Source organism: Denticeps clupeoides, chromosome 18 (assembly GCF_900700375.1).
Source record: "Denticeps clupeoides chromosome 18, fDenClu1.1, whole genome shotgun sequence".
Classification (NCBI taxonomy): domain Eukaryota; kingdom Metazoa; phylum Chordata; class Actinopteri; order Clupeiformes; family Denticipitidae; genus Denticeps; species Denticeps clupeoides.
The window spans coordinates 1867704-1884472 of NC_041724.1; the positions used below are offsets into that span (position 1 = coordinate 1867704).

Consider the following 16769-nt stretch of genomic DNA (forward strand, 5'->3'; position numbering starts at 1 on the left):
GAGTGGGCAATAAACAGATGATTGAATAAATAGCATAAACATCTTTCTCTTTTTCACCCCCCAATCTCCCTCGCTCCACCTCTCCTCTTTCCACTCCTTAACAACGAACTACATTATCTTTCCCCTTCACACGTCAGGCACCGGCGAGGAGCGAAGATGGCTTTAGGAAAAAAAGAAAAGAGAGAGAGAGAGAGAGGGTGGAAAAAAAAATCAATACAAATTACGATGGAGAAAGTGGCACTGATGGCTGGAATTGCAGCATATGTTTACACTAAATCAGGCAATCTATCTTCATATTGGCTGTGTAATGCGTGGAGGGTCAGGGTTCGCCCGCGCGCCGACGTTCTCCAATTACTCCGACTCTCGGAGAGGAGGCAGCCGTATCGATTGGCCGGGAGGGCGAGGGGGCCCGCAGGCAGCCAATGGGGTGCCGGGGTCAAAGTGCGCGGGGGATTTTAATAAGAGAAGTAATGGGCTTAATTTCTCGGGGAGGCGTCTGGCTCTGCCTCCCTTGTCTGCCTGACGAGAGGTTCATTAAAGCCAAGCTTTATGAGATTGCTTTATTCCCAGCCCCCAACACACTCAGCCCTCCTCCCCTCCGCCGATAAGATGTTGCGAGGGCTCTTCAGCCCTTCAGCCGTAATCTCTGTTTACACGACGAGAGAATCTCCGCCCTCCTAATGCTCGGTGCACATTTACTGATTATTTCCCACATTAGCGGTTGGAGAAAAACACAACACGCGGGTTTATGGAGCGTACTCGCCGAGAAAGAAAAAAAGCGGGGATTTGATGTAAAACACGACGCAGCTGGGAATTGTGACGGGGGAACGTGTCCCGATGCTCCGCCCGTATCCTGTTCCTTAATGGATTCATCGTGCGGCCCTCGCCGCCGGAACTGTCAGCGCGGGCGTAGCAGAGCGGAAACGCTCCGTGGCCCCGGAAAGGTGCCCGGCATTGTGGGGACGGCCGAGGGAGACTTGCACACGCCGACCCCGCCTTCCTCCCTCCCAGACGGGCCTTCCCCCTCGCACCCTCGGCGCCCCGCATCAGCCTCCAAACCTCTTTTCCTCTCGCCGCGCCGCGAACCGGCTCAAAACAAATTTGATTTAGCAGCTCGCCTGGGCCCATTCCCTGGGAAAGAAAACAAATATTGTTATAATGGTAATAACATCTATTTGCCGCTCGCGACAAACGGCACCGGGCCTCTGAAAGGGCCCCTGCTCCAGCGCCGCAACCTTATTCTTATTCATGAAAGTGGCGGTTATGCATATTAGCGCAAACTAGCTATTCTACTTGCCGGCATTTGGAGTGTCAATCATCCTTACAGGATACAAGAGGCCGGGGTGACAAAAGCGGAGTGGGCAAGAAGGCTGACAAATTGTCCCCAAAGTCAAATTTGACAGCCTTTTATGATTAATGGGCTTGATTATGGAGAAATATCTCCCTAACTGGTTTCCGGGTGTTTCTGTGTCCCGCCACATGGCAGGCTGGGGGGAGAAGGGGCCAGAGAATGAAATCAAAAGTGGGAAAGATGGAGGGAAGGCGAAATTGAATTAGGCAGGAGTAGTAGGTGTGTGTGTGTGTGTGTGTGTGTGTTTGTATTTGTCAGTGTGTGACAAAAGGTCGGCCAAAAAGAAAGCAGGCAGAATACAAAGTCCCACGAAAGCGCCAACAAGCAGGCGCGGCGAGTTTTTCTCCCAGTAGTTTTATTCCGGCTCAGATATCTACTCGTGGATAAGTACCCAGTGACTTACTGGTTAGTTATCTGTACCTCGCTAGCCTACTTTCCAACTTTGATCAGTTGGCTGCAAATATGCACGTTTGGATTTTTGTACCTTCTTAGTTTCGTCGTTTGTATGCATGTGGTGGAATTTTTTTATTTACATTTTTTTAGTAGTAGTATTAAAATTCAAAAATGCCCTAACTAGCAAATTAGCTGTAGTGTGTACTGTAGTGTAGCTTCCTAGCACTTTCTTTGTTCAGCTTGTGGCCACACAATTGTTCTACATTACTACCAACTACCATCTTATACCTACAGAATTTATTTGCCAATGTGCGCCAAGTCATCGTGTATTTATTCTGCATTGCATTTAACCATTTTTTTTTTCTTCAGGCTTTAATGTCTAATTGGGTTTTTTGATATTGATTTCTTTTCCCCCTCAGCCTTGAACGAGCCCACTATTGACTACGGCTTCCAGAGGTTACAGAAGGTCATCCCTCGTCACCCCGGAGACCCTGAGAGGTTACCTAAGGTGAGGTGTGGCTGCAGGACCAGCACGTTATAAATGAGCTTTAAGAAGCACTCTTGCTACGCTCACAGGAACATGAGCCCAAAAGAGGCATTTGCTTTATTCTATTTATTTAGCTTTTTTTTGGGACATTTTCGATGGACCAGGCTTGTCGTTGACCTCTAGTGACCCTTCTGGCTGGTCATGAGTCAATGAGGGCAAGTCCCAGAATTGTTCCGGACGACATCCACATAAACATTTTTACACATACAATAAGAAGAGACACACACACACACACACACACACACACACAGCCTCCACGAGGCCGCAAAACTCAATGTGCCTCGGGTTGCCCAGAGCGGTTTGCCGCCTGGTTAGTATGAAAAGATTATTTTCCCCCCTAAAAAGGCGCGCCGCTAAGTGAATGAGATTCTTTTGGGCAGGGAACTGCTGTAGGAGGGCCGGCGATCAGATGGGGACTGACAGTTTAAAACAGCTGCCAAATTGAAGCCATTTATCAAAATCTGACATCTGAGATCCAGTCACCAAAAAAGTAGTTTATTTGTAAATTGATACTAATAGCAGGCACACATTGTCTGGAGCCTTTGATGCCGCGATTTGCAGGAAGAGAGAGAAACGTTTCCATCGCCCGCCGTTTTCTTGTTTATTCAGAATAAGACGATCTTTTCGAATTCGCCTCAACCCCAATTTACAATTTGGGACGTATAAAGAAGCGTGTAAATATGCAGATCCCGCTGCTGTACTGAATTAATGCAGAGCGGCCGCCGTGACTTTGTTAATGCAGATCTCATTTGCGATACATCTGTAGCATCTAGTGGACGCTGCTTCTACGATGCACTTGTCCATTTTCTTGTCCAGTTTCGCTCCTGACCTAAATTCCTGCAGCGGACCTCCCTGCCTTGCCATAGCTGGGGGGGGGGTATGGCTCCAGAGACGTCGTGCTCCCCTCTCTCCAGGGCTGTTTGGTTAGGGTCCGACCATCACCCTGGCCCGCCGTGCCAGAGAGAGACGTCTCTGATTTCGTCTCCAGGCGGCCCTCGCCGCGAGTCCGCCGCGCGGCGTCGAGATACGTCAGCGGCACAGGCTCGGTTCGGCACCCGCCACGGCTCGCTCGGGCAGCTGCGTGCTTTTCAGAGGCAGTCCCAGGTTACTGTGAGTTTAACTGCCTATGATTTCATTTTAACAGACACCTGGAGTCGGGGCCCGGCCGCGCTCGCAGAGGGGCCATTTCTCTCCCGGAGAGTCTGGCTTTCATCACACCAAACAAATGCTGCGCTGCTGTTGTCTGTGATTCCGTTGTGTTGGTATAGTTACACGTCCGCCGAACTGCTTTTCCGTCTGGTTGATGCAGAGGTCAGAGCTGAATATAGAGAACATACGGTGGAAAACCATGGAGATTAATGAAGTCCGTTTGATTGTTTGGCTTCATTGTGCATTACAAGGTACAGTTCAACAATTTAAAGGAACTGTGACTTCTTCTTGACTGAGGGCCATATTGTCCTGATGCTAAATTTCACGTAGCACATGTTCACAGAATTGTCTACTGGGATGGACAGAAATAAATTTTTAGAAACAAGAAGTGACTGCTTGCTAGGTGTCTGAGTGTTGAGGAGGAGAAACAGGAACTAACATCGCAGACAAACCTATACATTTTAATGTGTTTTTTTTAGCGTGACTCCATCTCCTCCCTTTCTCTCCATTCGCCACACTCCTATTGACCAACATGACCAACACCAACACCAACATGCAGGTTATCAGGCACTTTAATTCCGGTGAACATGACCACGCCCACTACCAACACCAACATGCAGGTTATCAGGTGCTTTAATTCCAGTGAACGTGACCACGCCCACTACCAACACCGACATGCAGGTTATCAGGCGCTTTAATTCCACCGAACGTGACCACGCCCACTACCAACACCGACATGCAGGTTATCAGGCGCTTTAATTCCAGTGAACGTGACCACGCCCACTACCAACACCGACATGCAGGTTATCAGGCGCTTTAATTCCACCGAACGTGACCACACCCACTACCGACACCAACATGCAGGTTATCAGGCGCTTTAATTCCAGCTAATGTGACCACGCCCACTACCATCACAAACATGCAGGTTATCAGGCACTTTAATTCCGGTGAACGTGACCACGCCCACTACCAACACCAACATGCAGGTTATTCACTAGTTATATATTCACTATATAACACCAGGACATTATGGACTCTACTGTTTATTTTTGTATTTGTATGTCATTGCAACCCCAAAGACTACATAGGAAATGATTGATTTTATCTTGATGGATTGTCTGTAGATCTTCAGTGTCTGGCCAACTGTAATTCTTGCTTGATTTTTGCACGTTCGACCGTGCAGCCCTGTATGTCCTGGTGTAATTAGTGGCGGCTCGACTCTCTGCAGAGCTGCACGAGGTCCTCTTCTCCAATCAGGCAGAGGCAGATGGACCTGTCGTGCAGATGGTATTGTCTTAGCGCTGCGTCACAGCTGCTGCCCGTCCAGATGACATGGAGACGGGCCAGGCCAGAGCGCCTCCTGCCCACCGAGGTGATGCCGAAATCCACAGGGCCAGCGCCATCGGCGCACCAGGCCCTGGGAGGCTGTGTCGGCTCGGGGTGATTTATCATTGTTAAGGGACCTGTCGGATGGCTTCTTCTCCTGGGTCAGCTGATCCACTGCTTCTTGGGCGCTCGGGAACCGGAGAACCATCCTGCTGTAATTGAACCCCGGGAAAGAAACGGGGAGGGGAGAGAGGGGGCGAGAAAACGAGCTTGTCGAGAGGCAGCTTCTCTGTTTTAGTGCGGCGGGAGAGGGGAACAACGGCGACGGTGCTGTTTTGTTGTCGCGGAGATCGACAAAACAGATTTTATTTTTCATCGCTTGCCCGCCCGCAAGAAAAGAAACGCGGAGGATGCGTACGCTCGGCTGCAAGCGCAGACGTGACTTCTCCCCCGTCTGGCAACCGCCGGTGACGAGATTAGCATGCGCTAGTTAAAAACCGCCTTCCTCTCCCCCCTCGCTCACCTCAACGTTGGGCCACGCACCTTATCTACTGCCTGTGGGTTGCAGAACCCCAGGGGTCGTCCACCCCTGTGACCCCCCCGACACCTCGAGCGGTGGTGAAATCCCAGGCCCCTTTGCAGCGCGCGTTGGGGTGAGCGATAGCAGGCCGGGGCGCGGCCGCGTCGAGCCGAGAGCGAGGCCCCAGAGTAATGGAGATCACAGGATGACAAATAGCCAGGCAGATGAGCGGCCGGCCCGGGCTACTGACGTGAGGTCGGCCTCCGCGAGGCACGCCACTTGTCATGGTCACGATGCCATCAGAGAGGCCACCGAGACCTTATTAATCATTAATCGCACTTCTCTGCTCCCTCGCGCGGGCGTTAGCGGTTCGAGGACGATTCCTCGCGGATTTAATAACGTCCGCGGACACGGAGAAGTAGCGCTTATGCTGAAATGCCATTTGTCGCGATCGGGCTCGGTTCAGCCCGAGTGCCGAAAGGAAATTCTCTCCATGCTCGCGGTTAATGAAGACGCGCAGTGCAGAGGTCCGCGGTGGAGTTAATTCGTCACGTCCCGTCCGTTTGTCTGCATCACTCCTCATTTTGCAGGATAAAACTCGAGCCGCGGACGGGTGGCCCGCCCAATCACTTTCTGTTCCCTGACGTCTATTTTCACAGTGCTCAGTGATGGAGTTATTTTAAATATTGATTGGAGGGGGGAGTAGGGTGTGTGAGAGCTGTCAATCATTCCTGCAGGCTCCTCCCCTTTGCTTTTAAAATATATCAGAATTGTGTAGTTAGTTCCTCCTCTCCAACATAAAGATAACTAGTGACTGGGAATATTTGCCTGTTCCTGGTGTATGGCTCTTTTCTATTTTTGGGTCAGTGGTGGCCTAGCGGTTAAGGAAGCGGCCCCGTAATCAGAAGGTTGCCGGTTCGAATCCCGATCTGCCAGGGTGCCACTGAGGTGCCACTGAGCAAAGCACCGTCCCCACACACTGCTCCCCGGGCGCCAGTCATGGCCACCCACTGCTCACTCAGGGTGATGGTTAAATGCAGAGGACAAATTTCACTGTGTGCACCGTGTGCTGTGCTGCTGTGTATCACATGTGACAATCACTTCACTTCACTTTATTAACTTAACAAGCATACTTTGGATGTATTTAATGTAATAGCAGCTTTAATAACATTTAATAAGTAATCTGTTTCTGGTGGAATAAGTTTTCATCTCTGTGAGAACGCAACTTTTACTCACTCTACCCACAAAGTGAAACCATTTGTAGCAAAAATTTAGCTTTTAAAAGCTTTTTTAAAAAAATAATTATTATGTTAATATTGTACAATTGTTATTAATATACAATATGTATTCAACATATGTAACAATTAAAATGAAAATAATCAGCGTATCCAGGGAAAAAATGTAACATAATGAGTGTAGAATGTAATTCTTTCATTTGTTTGCTGAAATTAGTGTGAAAGTGTGTGTGTGTGTGTGTGAGAGAGAGAGGACAGAGAGAGAGAGAGAGAGAGAGTGCTGGGCAGCGTGCCGGGGTGCTGGCCAGTGATAAGAGATGATGATATAGCCGCGAGTCAGTGCATTAGGGTATTGATCAGGGCAGGACTCTGGGCAGCGTTAAAGCGGCTGCACTCCCACTGCCCGCCGCCGCGCTGACAGAAATCCGATGGCGCTGTCTCTCACGACTACCCCGCTGCCAACCGAGGGGGCTACGCCAGGGACACGCCGCGCCCTCTCAACACCCCTTCCTGAAACACACAGCTGCAGCATACTAATGCCGGGACATGGAGTAACTCTACTATTATTACGAGAAGTTTTACATTTTTGTGCAACACTTTTGTGTTCACATGGATCACATATAATGGAATTATAGAGTGACAAAGTGAAGAAAAAAAAGGAAAATTCTGAAGACCCCCCCCTTATGATTAATTATGTATTATAGTTAAGGGGGAGGGAAGAAACAGAGACAGCCTGGCAAGTCGTCAGGGTCCCCTGGGGTCCCTCAGATCCCACTTTGAGACGCGCCGGTTTATAAAGTAGTCATGAAGTGAGAGGGTTTCTGCAGAGTTCATCTCACCTTGTCTGTCTTGCTCGCTCGCTCACGCACACACACACACAAACACACACACACACACACACACACACACACACACACACACACACACACACACACACAGCAAGACCTTGGAGGCGTCATTAGTCTGATCAGGACGTCACTTCTGCCACTGCTTAATGAAATAGGAATAAGAGCAGGCCAACACACACACACTTGCCGACATTGCACTTCATTATGGGCCTGAGCAGGTGTGTGTGTTAAATGTGTGATGCAGTTGTGTGTCAGCTGTACGCTCATGCACTATAAAAGCATGTGCATGTCTAATATGGTGTGTGTGTGTGTGTGTTTATGAAAAGGAGCTGCCAGAGGGGCTGTAGCGGGGCGTCTGTGCCGCCAAGCATCAGAGACATTAACTAACTTCTGTTTTCTAATGGAGATTAATGAAGTGAGTGGACGCCAGAGGGGCGAGGAGAGGCGAGGAGGAGACAGAGGAGAGGAGATGAGGAGAGGGGGGAGGGATCAGGGGAGCCGAGAGCAGGGGACGGCCGCGCTGGCAGCGCCAACTCGTGACAGATTGCCCGCTGGCCGGCAATGGCACCGCGTTCAATAACAGGGGACAGGTTGGAGTGCCAGGGTGGGGGCAACACGTGCTCAAACAAGGACCCCATACCTGAACACCAACAGGCCTACAGAGAGGAGAGGCCGGACGCCGTGGGCCCTGGCACCGGAGCAGAGGTCGGGCACACACCGGGCACGGGCACAACAGGCATTTATATACTTACACACACACTGCTACTCTGCTGTGAGGACGGATGAAGGGTATTACAACACTTTCTCTCTCTTTTTATTGCCCTCTACCACGCATCCTCACACACATCAAGATCAAAGTACAGTGGAACATCGGAGCAGATTATTAAAAGGGCTTTAATAAAAACACACGTCGATTCGAAAGAATATTGAAATTATTTTTAGCACTTTTTTAAAAGAATGGAACAAATATTAAGCTTTCATGGACATGAAGAAACTGTCCATAAAAAGGTCAAAAACTCGTAAGGAAAACTTCGAAACATTTTTCATGAATTGTTTGGCATTTTGCCATAATTTACAAAATAATTCAAACAGACAAAATAATTTCCGCAACTATTTCAATGTGAAAGTAATTTGGCATGCAAATCTGACCTGTTTTAAAAACGGTACGCTACCTCCCCATACGGCCCTCTGGCTGACGTCATTAGTTTCGTGTCAACCCTCGTCGCCAGTCAGAGACGCAGGGAGGCCGTAGCTCAGTGAGCGTAAGACGAGTCGTGTCCCGGGTGTTACAGCGAGGCGCGACCCGAGCACTTTATTGAGCGGGTGTGTAGCACAGTAATACGCGATTGTAAAACCGTGTGTATTTCGTGTGTGTGTGTGTGTGTCTGAACGATGCTTAACAAAGCGTGTGTTCTGTCCCGATTCCAAACCTGAGTCAGGTTACGTTGCTTTATCAGTTCCCAGCTCCCTGTTCCCAGTGCTGTTATTTCCACTGTTCCGCCCCATCTGTGCCCTTCCCTCCTCCTTTGGACAGAGACATTCCCTGGTCCCTCCTCTTCAGACATGTTCTGCTTCTCCCCTCGCTCATGTTCCCAGTGCACGGTCCTCCGTCTGTCATCAGGGCACCGTTTTATTCCGCTCCCTCGTTTTTCTGCCCGTCCACGGCGCTCTGTAATGTAATCGCCGCGCTCTCCACCCTGTAATACCCCAGGGACCTCCAGCAGAGGTCCTACGACACCAGCTGTCAGAGGCCAGACCGTCCCCTATCTGTCTTCTCAGTCTGTGTGTGAGTCCGTTTAGCCTGTTGACCGTCCCCGACAGGTCCGCCACTGTCCCGTATTTATCTATTTATTAGAGCTGTTATTGTTATTAAAAGGGGGGATCGCCATGGTAACCCACTGGGCCTTGGAGGCGGTGATTGGATCCTTCCTCCTCTGGAGTGCAGAGGAAATCGCCCGGGGCTGTGGTGGAGGAATGCAGAGTGTGTGTGTGTGTGTGTGTGTGTGTGTTGCGGGTCTGTTCAATAAAAAGATGCAGCGTGCGTGTCTCTTAATAAGCAGCTCCAGAATCTCAGAGAGGCTTTTTTTTTTTTTGCGATGCACTTCCTCATCCTCATCCTCAGGCCTCTCCTCTCTTAATTTGGCACGGGCTTCCTACACACACAACCATCCTCTGATCACACAAACACACACCGTGGGGCAATGCACTGCCGACTAAACGTGCAATGGGAGGTGACGATACACACACACACACACACCATCAACACCGAACCCCGTCTCTGCAAGGCAACGACAACTGATGGCTCTCCTGTGCATTTCTGTTCCAGGAGGTTCTGCTGAAGAGGGCAGCAGATCTGGTGGAGGCTCTTTACGGGATGCCCCACAATAATCAGGTAGGTCACCGAATCCCCTCTTTTCCAACTGGTTACGCTCCTTCCACATTGCTTGTCTTTACTTTACTTTACTTTACTTTACTTTTATCCAAAGCGACTTACAAGAGGAAGACACCAGTAGTTCTCATTAGGCTTCTATAGATTTTGAGTTTACAAAACTAAGAGCCCTGATAAGGCCTAACTTGTCAGGAATAGAACATGCAGGGGAATTGTTAAGTGCTGGACGAATTTGTATTTTTATTTTGTGAGTGTGTGTGCATGTGCGTGTGTCTGAAATGCTTTTTGAACAAGTGGGTTTTCAACTGCTGCTTAAAGGTGGTAGTAGTCTTGTCAATTAAAGAGTTGGACCGTAATGACAGCGTAACCGTTGATCAAGGGTCGTGGGACTATATTATGCGGCGGAAGGTTTTTCGTTGCCAAAACCTTTCAGCCTTTTACCCTGGAGCGTTTTTTATTTTGGTCAGAAATCACCGTGCAGCGTTACCCCCACACACTCGCACACAAATCTTTACACACTAGTAAAAATGTAGTGCATAATCTTGGTAAGTTGCTCCACCTGGGCTGAATTTGGGGCGCCTGGAAGCGGCTTTGGGAAACAGCTGTGTGCGCCTCCGGGTGGGAAGCTGGAGCGATGGCTGCAGGGGGGTGAACTCAGAGTTAGGCCCACAGCAACTCGGGCCGGCGGCCAGCGCGTTTCGACATCGCCGTTTCTCAGGCCTGGAAGGCGCAGAGATGGCCGGGCGCGGAAAGCAAACACCGACGTTGGCCCGGGGTCGGCGTGGGGGCGGAGGGCCAGAGTGTTTTCTCCTCTCTGAGTAAATCTCTTTCAGCAGCCTTCCCTCAACACCCTCTCTCCATCCCTCTCGGCCCCAGGAGATCATCCTGAAGCGCGCCGCCGACCTGACAGAGGCTCTGTACAGCGTCCCCCGCAGCCACAACCAGCTGCCCTCTCTGGCGGGCTCGGGCGCCCACTCCGGCATGATGGGAGTTAACTCCTTCAGCAGCCAGCTGGCTGTCAACATCTCGGAGGCTTCGCAGGGGGACCAGGGTGAGTCCGTGTGCGTGCGTGACGTTCGAGTTATAGTCATTTCAGCTGCAGAGCGTAGTGAAACGAAGTAACCTGGTGCTACATGTAACATTTAAACAACGAAACATAGTTACATACTGACATAAAGTTCACATGTGCGACATGGACAAACCGACCAGGGGACACAGGTCGTGCAAGCACAACATGTAGACAACAAAGAGGACAGACAGACAGCGGTAAACTGGTGAAATTAATAATGAAGTGAAAATAGCGCAATAATAGATCATTTTTTCTAAATATTAAAGAATGTGTGGAACGGTCTGCCGTCTGAATGGCCTGTTCCTGTTCCACGTTTGGAATTATTTACTTATTTATTCACAGCCACCGTGCTTCCATTGCTTCATGCACCATGAAGTACAAATATAGAAAAGGGTACAGCTGACATTTTTGCAAAATCTTCTGTAAAACGATATGCTCAATGGAGCACGATGCATGGCCAAACAGCTCCGACGGCCGATACGTATACGGAATGTCGAACTCCATTTATGAGTTATGATCTCTCCTGGCTCGTGTTCAATTTGACGGGGCTGTTGGTGACACTTTCTGTCGCTGTCACTCACTCAACAGCAGCTCTGTCTGCAAAAAACGCACACACAGATAAGTTGTGTTTGTCTATATAAATATATATATATATATATATATATATATGTGTGTGTGTGTGTGTGTGTGTGTGTGTGTGTGTGTGTAAATGAGAAGACTTGCTAATGAGTCCAGAGATGCACAAAAACACCAGCGCATGAATAAATCAGGCTGCATTTAGGCAGCACGTCCGACATTGTTTCCATCCTTTAAGAAAAACATCTGTCTCTCCTCCTCGCCATTGGACAGAATTTTAATGTTCCGCAGTTTGCGGTGTTGGTTTTGCCTTCCTTACGGTGCACAACAGACACACGCAGACGAGTGGGGAAAAGAAGGCTGCAAACGCGAGCGAGCTATTGTTATGCAATAGCGTCGTGTGTGCAGAATAATTATCATATAATATACCTCAAAATCATTTCAGCAATTCCCAGGCTGCCTACATATACTTATTCTAAACCAAAGAGGCAGTACATCACCAGAACTATTTTATTATCATCATTTTTTAGACAAACTATGTTTTATTATGATATAATATTTGGCAGGTGGGACAAATGAATGATCATTTATTGTGTTTTACAAATTGTCCTTGATACAGATAGACGTTGGGACACTTAAACTTTACCTCCATGCAGCACGGTGTCCAACAAATGAGTTTATGCACTCACTCACTCTGTTTCAGTATTTTCATATTTTACTTTTGCCAAAAATATTTTTAAAACGTCCCCGCCCCAACAGCCTTGGCCAGCGCTGGACGGATCGCTCACATAATCAGAGCAGCGGAAAAGAGGCAAGAGCGCGCCTCTGTTTTTCTTGTTTCCTCTCTCCTCCCTCACACATTCTCCCTTCATCTGTTCCCCTCATCTGTTCAGGAAAGAACACCTACATGGCTGTGAAGTCATGGGAAAAAAAGCCGCCATAGACCCTGCCGAAATTTCGGCGAAATGGGATACCCAGAGCCGCGAAAGGCCGGCTTTCTGCGCTTTTTATAAATTAAGACTGGGGGTTCCTCTCAGGGGCTGAACACTGAAGGGTCATCGCTTGAAGCCCCTCCATTGCAGCAGCAGTGGCCTGCAGGTGGTTCAATTGCACAAAAATGGACCGCAGGCCAACACAATAACACTTTACTTTACTTTACTTTACTTTACTTTACTTTACTTTACTTTACTTTACTTTACTTAGCAGACGCTTTTATCCAAAATGACTTAACTTGTCCAAACTTGTCAAAAACGCACAGATATACACGTTCAAACATGCACACGACCACACACGCAGCCCCTGTCATACACGCACAACGTTCCCTGCCAGTCCAGCGTTTTGGACACGCCTGCTCATTTATGGCTCTTGTAGTTTTTTTACAAGATGCGGGACTATGAAATAACACGCGCGAGGTTATGCAATAAACCGAAGGTTGAAGATTTGCGTCTCTTTTTCTGTGATGGCATTTCACACTCTTGTCTTCACCACCTTAAGTTGGACAACGGGGAGGGTCCAACACTTTTTTTTTGTCACTCACTCATGTTAATGAGCATCTCATCAAGCGGATTTTGATGATGACAATAGCGAACAAAGCAGCCGGGACGGTAAAAACGAGGGAAAAAAAACGAGAAAAAAAACTTCCTGTTCTCCTCATACAACAAATAATAAGAATGTTTCTTCAGTTGGACTCTTTAAAATGGCTCTACCTTGGACTCCATAACCGCCACAGCGTATCATGCAGTCGCTCTGCACGGGCCCAACTTCGCCAGCGTTTCCGTTTCCAGGATAATTAAGGCTTATTTAATTATCGCTGATAAATTACTTTAATATCAATTCAGCGCTGACTGGGTTATTAACTGTGACTCTGGATTTAATGAATTACAGCGATAGAATGTGGAGCTCATCTGAGCAGCCCTGCGTTTGGGTTTTATTACTTCCCTGTAGCGCCCTGTGTGCGTGTGTTTCGAGGTCTTTGTTCGCTTTGTAACGTGTGTGTGTGTGTGTGTTGTGTCGGGCTCCAGGTTACTCCCGCAACTCCAACAGCGTGTCCCCGCGCGGGTACGTGCCCAGCTCCACGCCCCAGCAGTCCAACTACAACACCATCACTTCCACCATGAACGGCTACGGCACGGCCGGCATGACCAACCTGGGGGTCCCGGGCTCCCCCAGCTTCCTCAACGGCTCCGCCACCAACTCCCCCTACGCAAGTAAGCCGCTTTCTTCTGCTCCGCTGTTCCTGCCCGACCTACCGAGGTCCTCAGCAGGTTCATTAACCGACCCCGAGCTCTCATTAGTGCCATCGTCTGATGGAGAAACTCCTTTCAGGTGATCACAGGGGGGTTGTGGAAAACTGAGCCGAGGTTTGACAGTCCTGAGAACGTTTCTTTTAAAGGCCAAGCGACCGGTGTGTCTGTGTGTTTATTTTACCCATGAACTTTAAAACGAAAGAAGAAGAAGGAAAAAAAAAAACCCTCATCAGCTCTAATCGCCACCTCTGTCATCACTTTCACCCACTAACACATTAACATCTCCTCATTCTCTTCATTCCCTGGGACAAGGTCGAGTGTTTAATGCAGCTTTCTGGAATAACACATTCCACAGACAAGCTTTTACTATTATTTAACAGTATTCACCATTAGTACTTATTTTCATTTGGGACTATTGCTTCGTCATAAATTGAATCTTATCAGTGGGTCGATATTATTTAAGTTGAATATTGTTTGGTTTTATGTGTGTATATAAATTTATATATCTATATAAAATGCTGTCATGCACATGTTGTTTTCATGAAACAGGGTCATCGTTGTCTTTTAATAAAATACTGCATTTGTCCAGAATGTGTTTCAAACCAACCGAACTTACTGGCACCGGACGCGGGACTTTATAACAGCATGTGCTTTTCTTAAAAAAACTACCAAAAATATATATTTTAAATTATGGTTAGCGTTACTGCGCGGAAAACACAATCAGAGATTAAACGTTGCTTGGGTGGGGTGAACAAGCGGGGATCCATGCGAACGTTTTGGAAATGTTCTCCTCATGTTCTGGTTGCTGGTCGAGTCATTTAAGAGCATCGTTATATATATACAGTATATATATATATTTATAAAAAGTTATGGATCAACTTTGCCGTCCCAGTAGCTCCTGCTTTGTTCTCACATACTCACCCTGCCATGGCCCCCTGCACCCTCCATCTTACCCATAATCCCCTGCATGAGCTGCCTTTGGTGCTCTCCACCGCTCACATTCTCACATCTCCTCTGCCTTTCCACCTGTCTCTCTTTTGTCTGTGTTTCAGTCACCTGCTCCACCCCACCAGTGGGGGCGCTCTCCTCCTCTTCCTCTCCTTCACCCTCATCTTCCTCCTTTCCCTCCGCCTCCCCCCCCGCCAACGTAGCCCTCATTCTCTCCTGTCCATATGATCTCTGCAGTCAAACAGAAGAGCGCCTTCGCCCCCGTCGTGAGGCCGCAGACCTCCCCGCCCCCCACCTGCACCGGCACCAATGGGAGCAGCCTACAGGGTGAGCCACGCCCACCTCCGCCAGACAAAGACCACTAGAGAAAGACCGCCCCAAATTAAGAGAAACTGTGCCATGTGTCGAAGAGGTCAAAGTTGATCCATAACTTACCAAATGTCCAAATGTCGGATATGAATGCGGACGGCGATGGTTCAGCTAATGGCTCGGAATGTCGTACATAGTAATTATCCGGACCTGACTGATATGAAAATGAGATTGACATTTTTAAAAAATGCACTAATTGGACATGGTCATCAATTAAGCGAATTTCTGTACTAAACCGCTAACGGCTGACTGTTCTGTTTGGGGTGATTTGACAGAAATAAACTGAATCACTTTTTTTTCCTTGTTTTATACCCACAGAGATAAACCTTCTGCAACTTTGCAGATAATAATCTTTTTTTCTTCTGTTTTTCAGCAATGGCGGGTCTGATAGTTCCCCCGATGTAAGGAGGGACGGCCGTTCTTTATTGTGCCGATGACAAACTCACTGGCTCGAGAAATCACTCAGCAGCTTATCAAATATCACCATCCCACAGAGGAGAGCGCAGCAAAGAGCATCTTCTACACCTGGACACCTTGCGAAAAAGAGGAATCCCGGAAAGTCAGCAGATTACATTTGTGTGTGTGTGTGTGTGTGTGTGTGTGTGTGTTTGGCTTCATTTCATGGGGACACCGATGGACGCTGTTACCCATTTCTCGTCGTTGGACATAGAAAGGAATGCAGCCTGAAGGCGTGTCCCCGAACAGCCGATATTCCGAAGGGGACGGCCGCTCCACTCCAAACGAGATCCCTGATGAAAAATGTAATCTGCAGAACATTTGACACCTTTCTGTTCCAGGGATGTCACTTTTTTTATTATTGTTATTATTATTATTATAATTATTGTTATCACCCAAGTCGGTTCAGGTATGGGGCTTGTGAGATTTTATCCAGGAACGCTTGCTGCAATTTTAACCATTTAGGTACTGGGTTTATGGTTGGACTTTGTGCTTTTTTGTATGTATTTATAAAAGTATGTTTTTGGGATTCCTTTGGTGATTTTAGGCCTGAACAATAGTATCAAAGATATATGTATACACATTTGATGTCTTAATGCCTTTTAGATATTGTAAAAAGAGTGAAAAGTAATGACACTAAAAATTAATTACACATTTTTTTGTAAACACAAGCAACAAAAATAGGTCTAGATGACATAATCAGGCCACTCTGCCCTTTTTTCATTTTATTTCTCCCTCCTTCTTCAGAATTGAAGCTTCACCACTTTTGTAAAAATATATATATTGGCCTTTTTCTGATCCTGTATTTAACTTTTTTGGTAAACATAATTTGTGTTTCTCTTGTTCTTCTTGTCCTCTGTGTGTTATTGTGAAATGTGTGTTTATCATAGTTATCTCCTGATGCACTATTTTAGTTGGGGCACTTACAAGTAATGCATCTTAGCAAAAAAAATTAATAAAGTTTTAAAAAAAGGAAAAAAAAGAGAGAAAAAGAATGTAATACAAATATGCATCGATATGTTTTCAATCTTTTTTCTGGACTGATTTAATATTTGCTTTTTTTTTTTTTTTTTTTCCTCGTGTGACCCTCTAGATTTCTGCAGGTCCCTTGTACTCCTCCATTAGATCTTTTCTTTGTACATGATCTGGCCAGAATGGGAACATGGTGTCATTTTGGCGATGAATGTACGCACAGCGGCCATCAGCAGCGAGCCGGAGGCCCGTCTGCGCTCACTCCTCCCCTCGGTTGTTATTCGCCGTCGTTGTTGCTGTTCTTGCTGTTTCTACACGCGACCTGTACCATTTACTTATGCAATCTGCACTTACTGTAATGCAAGCACCTCTATG

General features: G+C 47.6%; 1 protein-coding gene across 3 annotated transcripts in view; it reads left to right on the plus strand.

The window, feature by feature from the left end:
- LOC114767989 (transcription factor COE3) overlaps positions 1-16428 on the plus strand; it is a 73947-nt gene extending 57519 nt beyond the window's left edge. For 2 of the 3 annotated variants that reach the window (XM_028959997.1, XM_028959998.1), the window contains exons 11-16: positions 2164-2252; positions 9696-9761; positions 10635-10809; positions 13425-13610; positions 14835-14924; positions 15340-16428. In XM_028959997.1, the coding sequence (XP_028815830.1) occupies positions 2164-2252; positions 9696-9761; positions 10635-10809; positions 13425-13610; positions 14835-14924; positions 15340-15371 (638 nt within the window). In that variant the 3' untranslated portion in view covers positions 15372-16428. The remainder of the gene's footprint in view (positions 1-2163; positions 2253-9695; positions 9762-10634; positions 10810-13424; positions 13611-14834; positions 14925-15339) is intronic. The other variant, XM_028959999.1, reaches the window with a different exon arrangement.
- Positions 16429-16769: the final 341 nt, after the last annotated feature.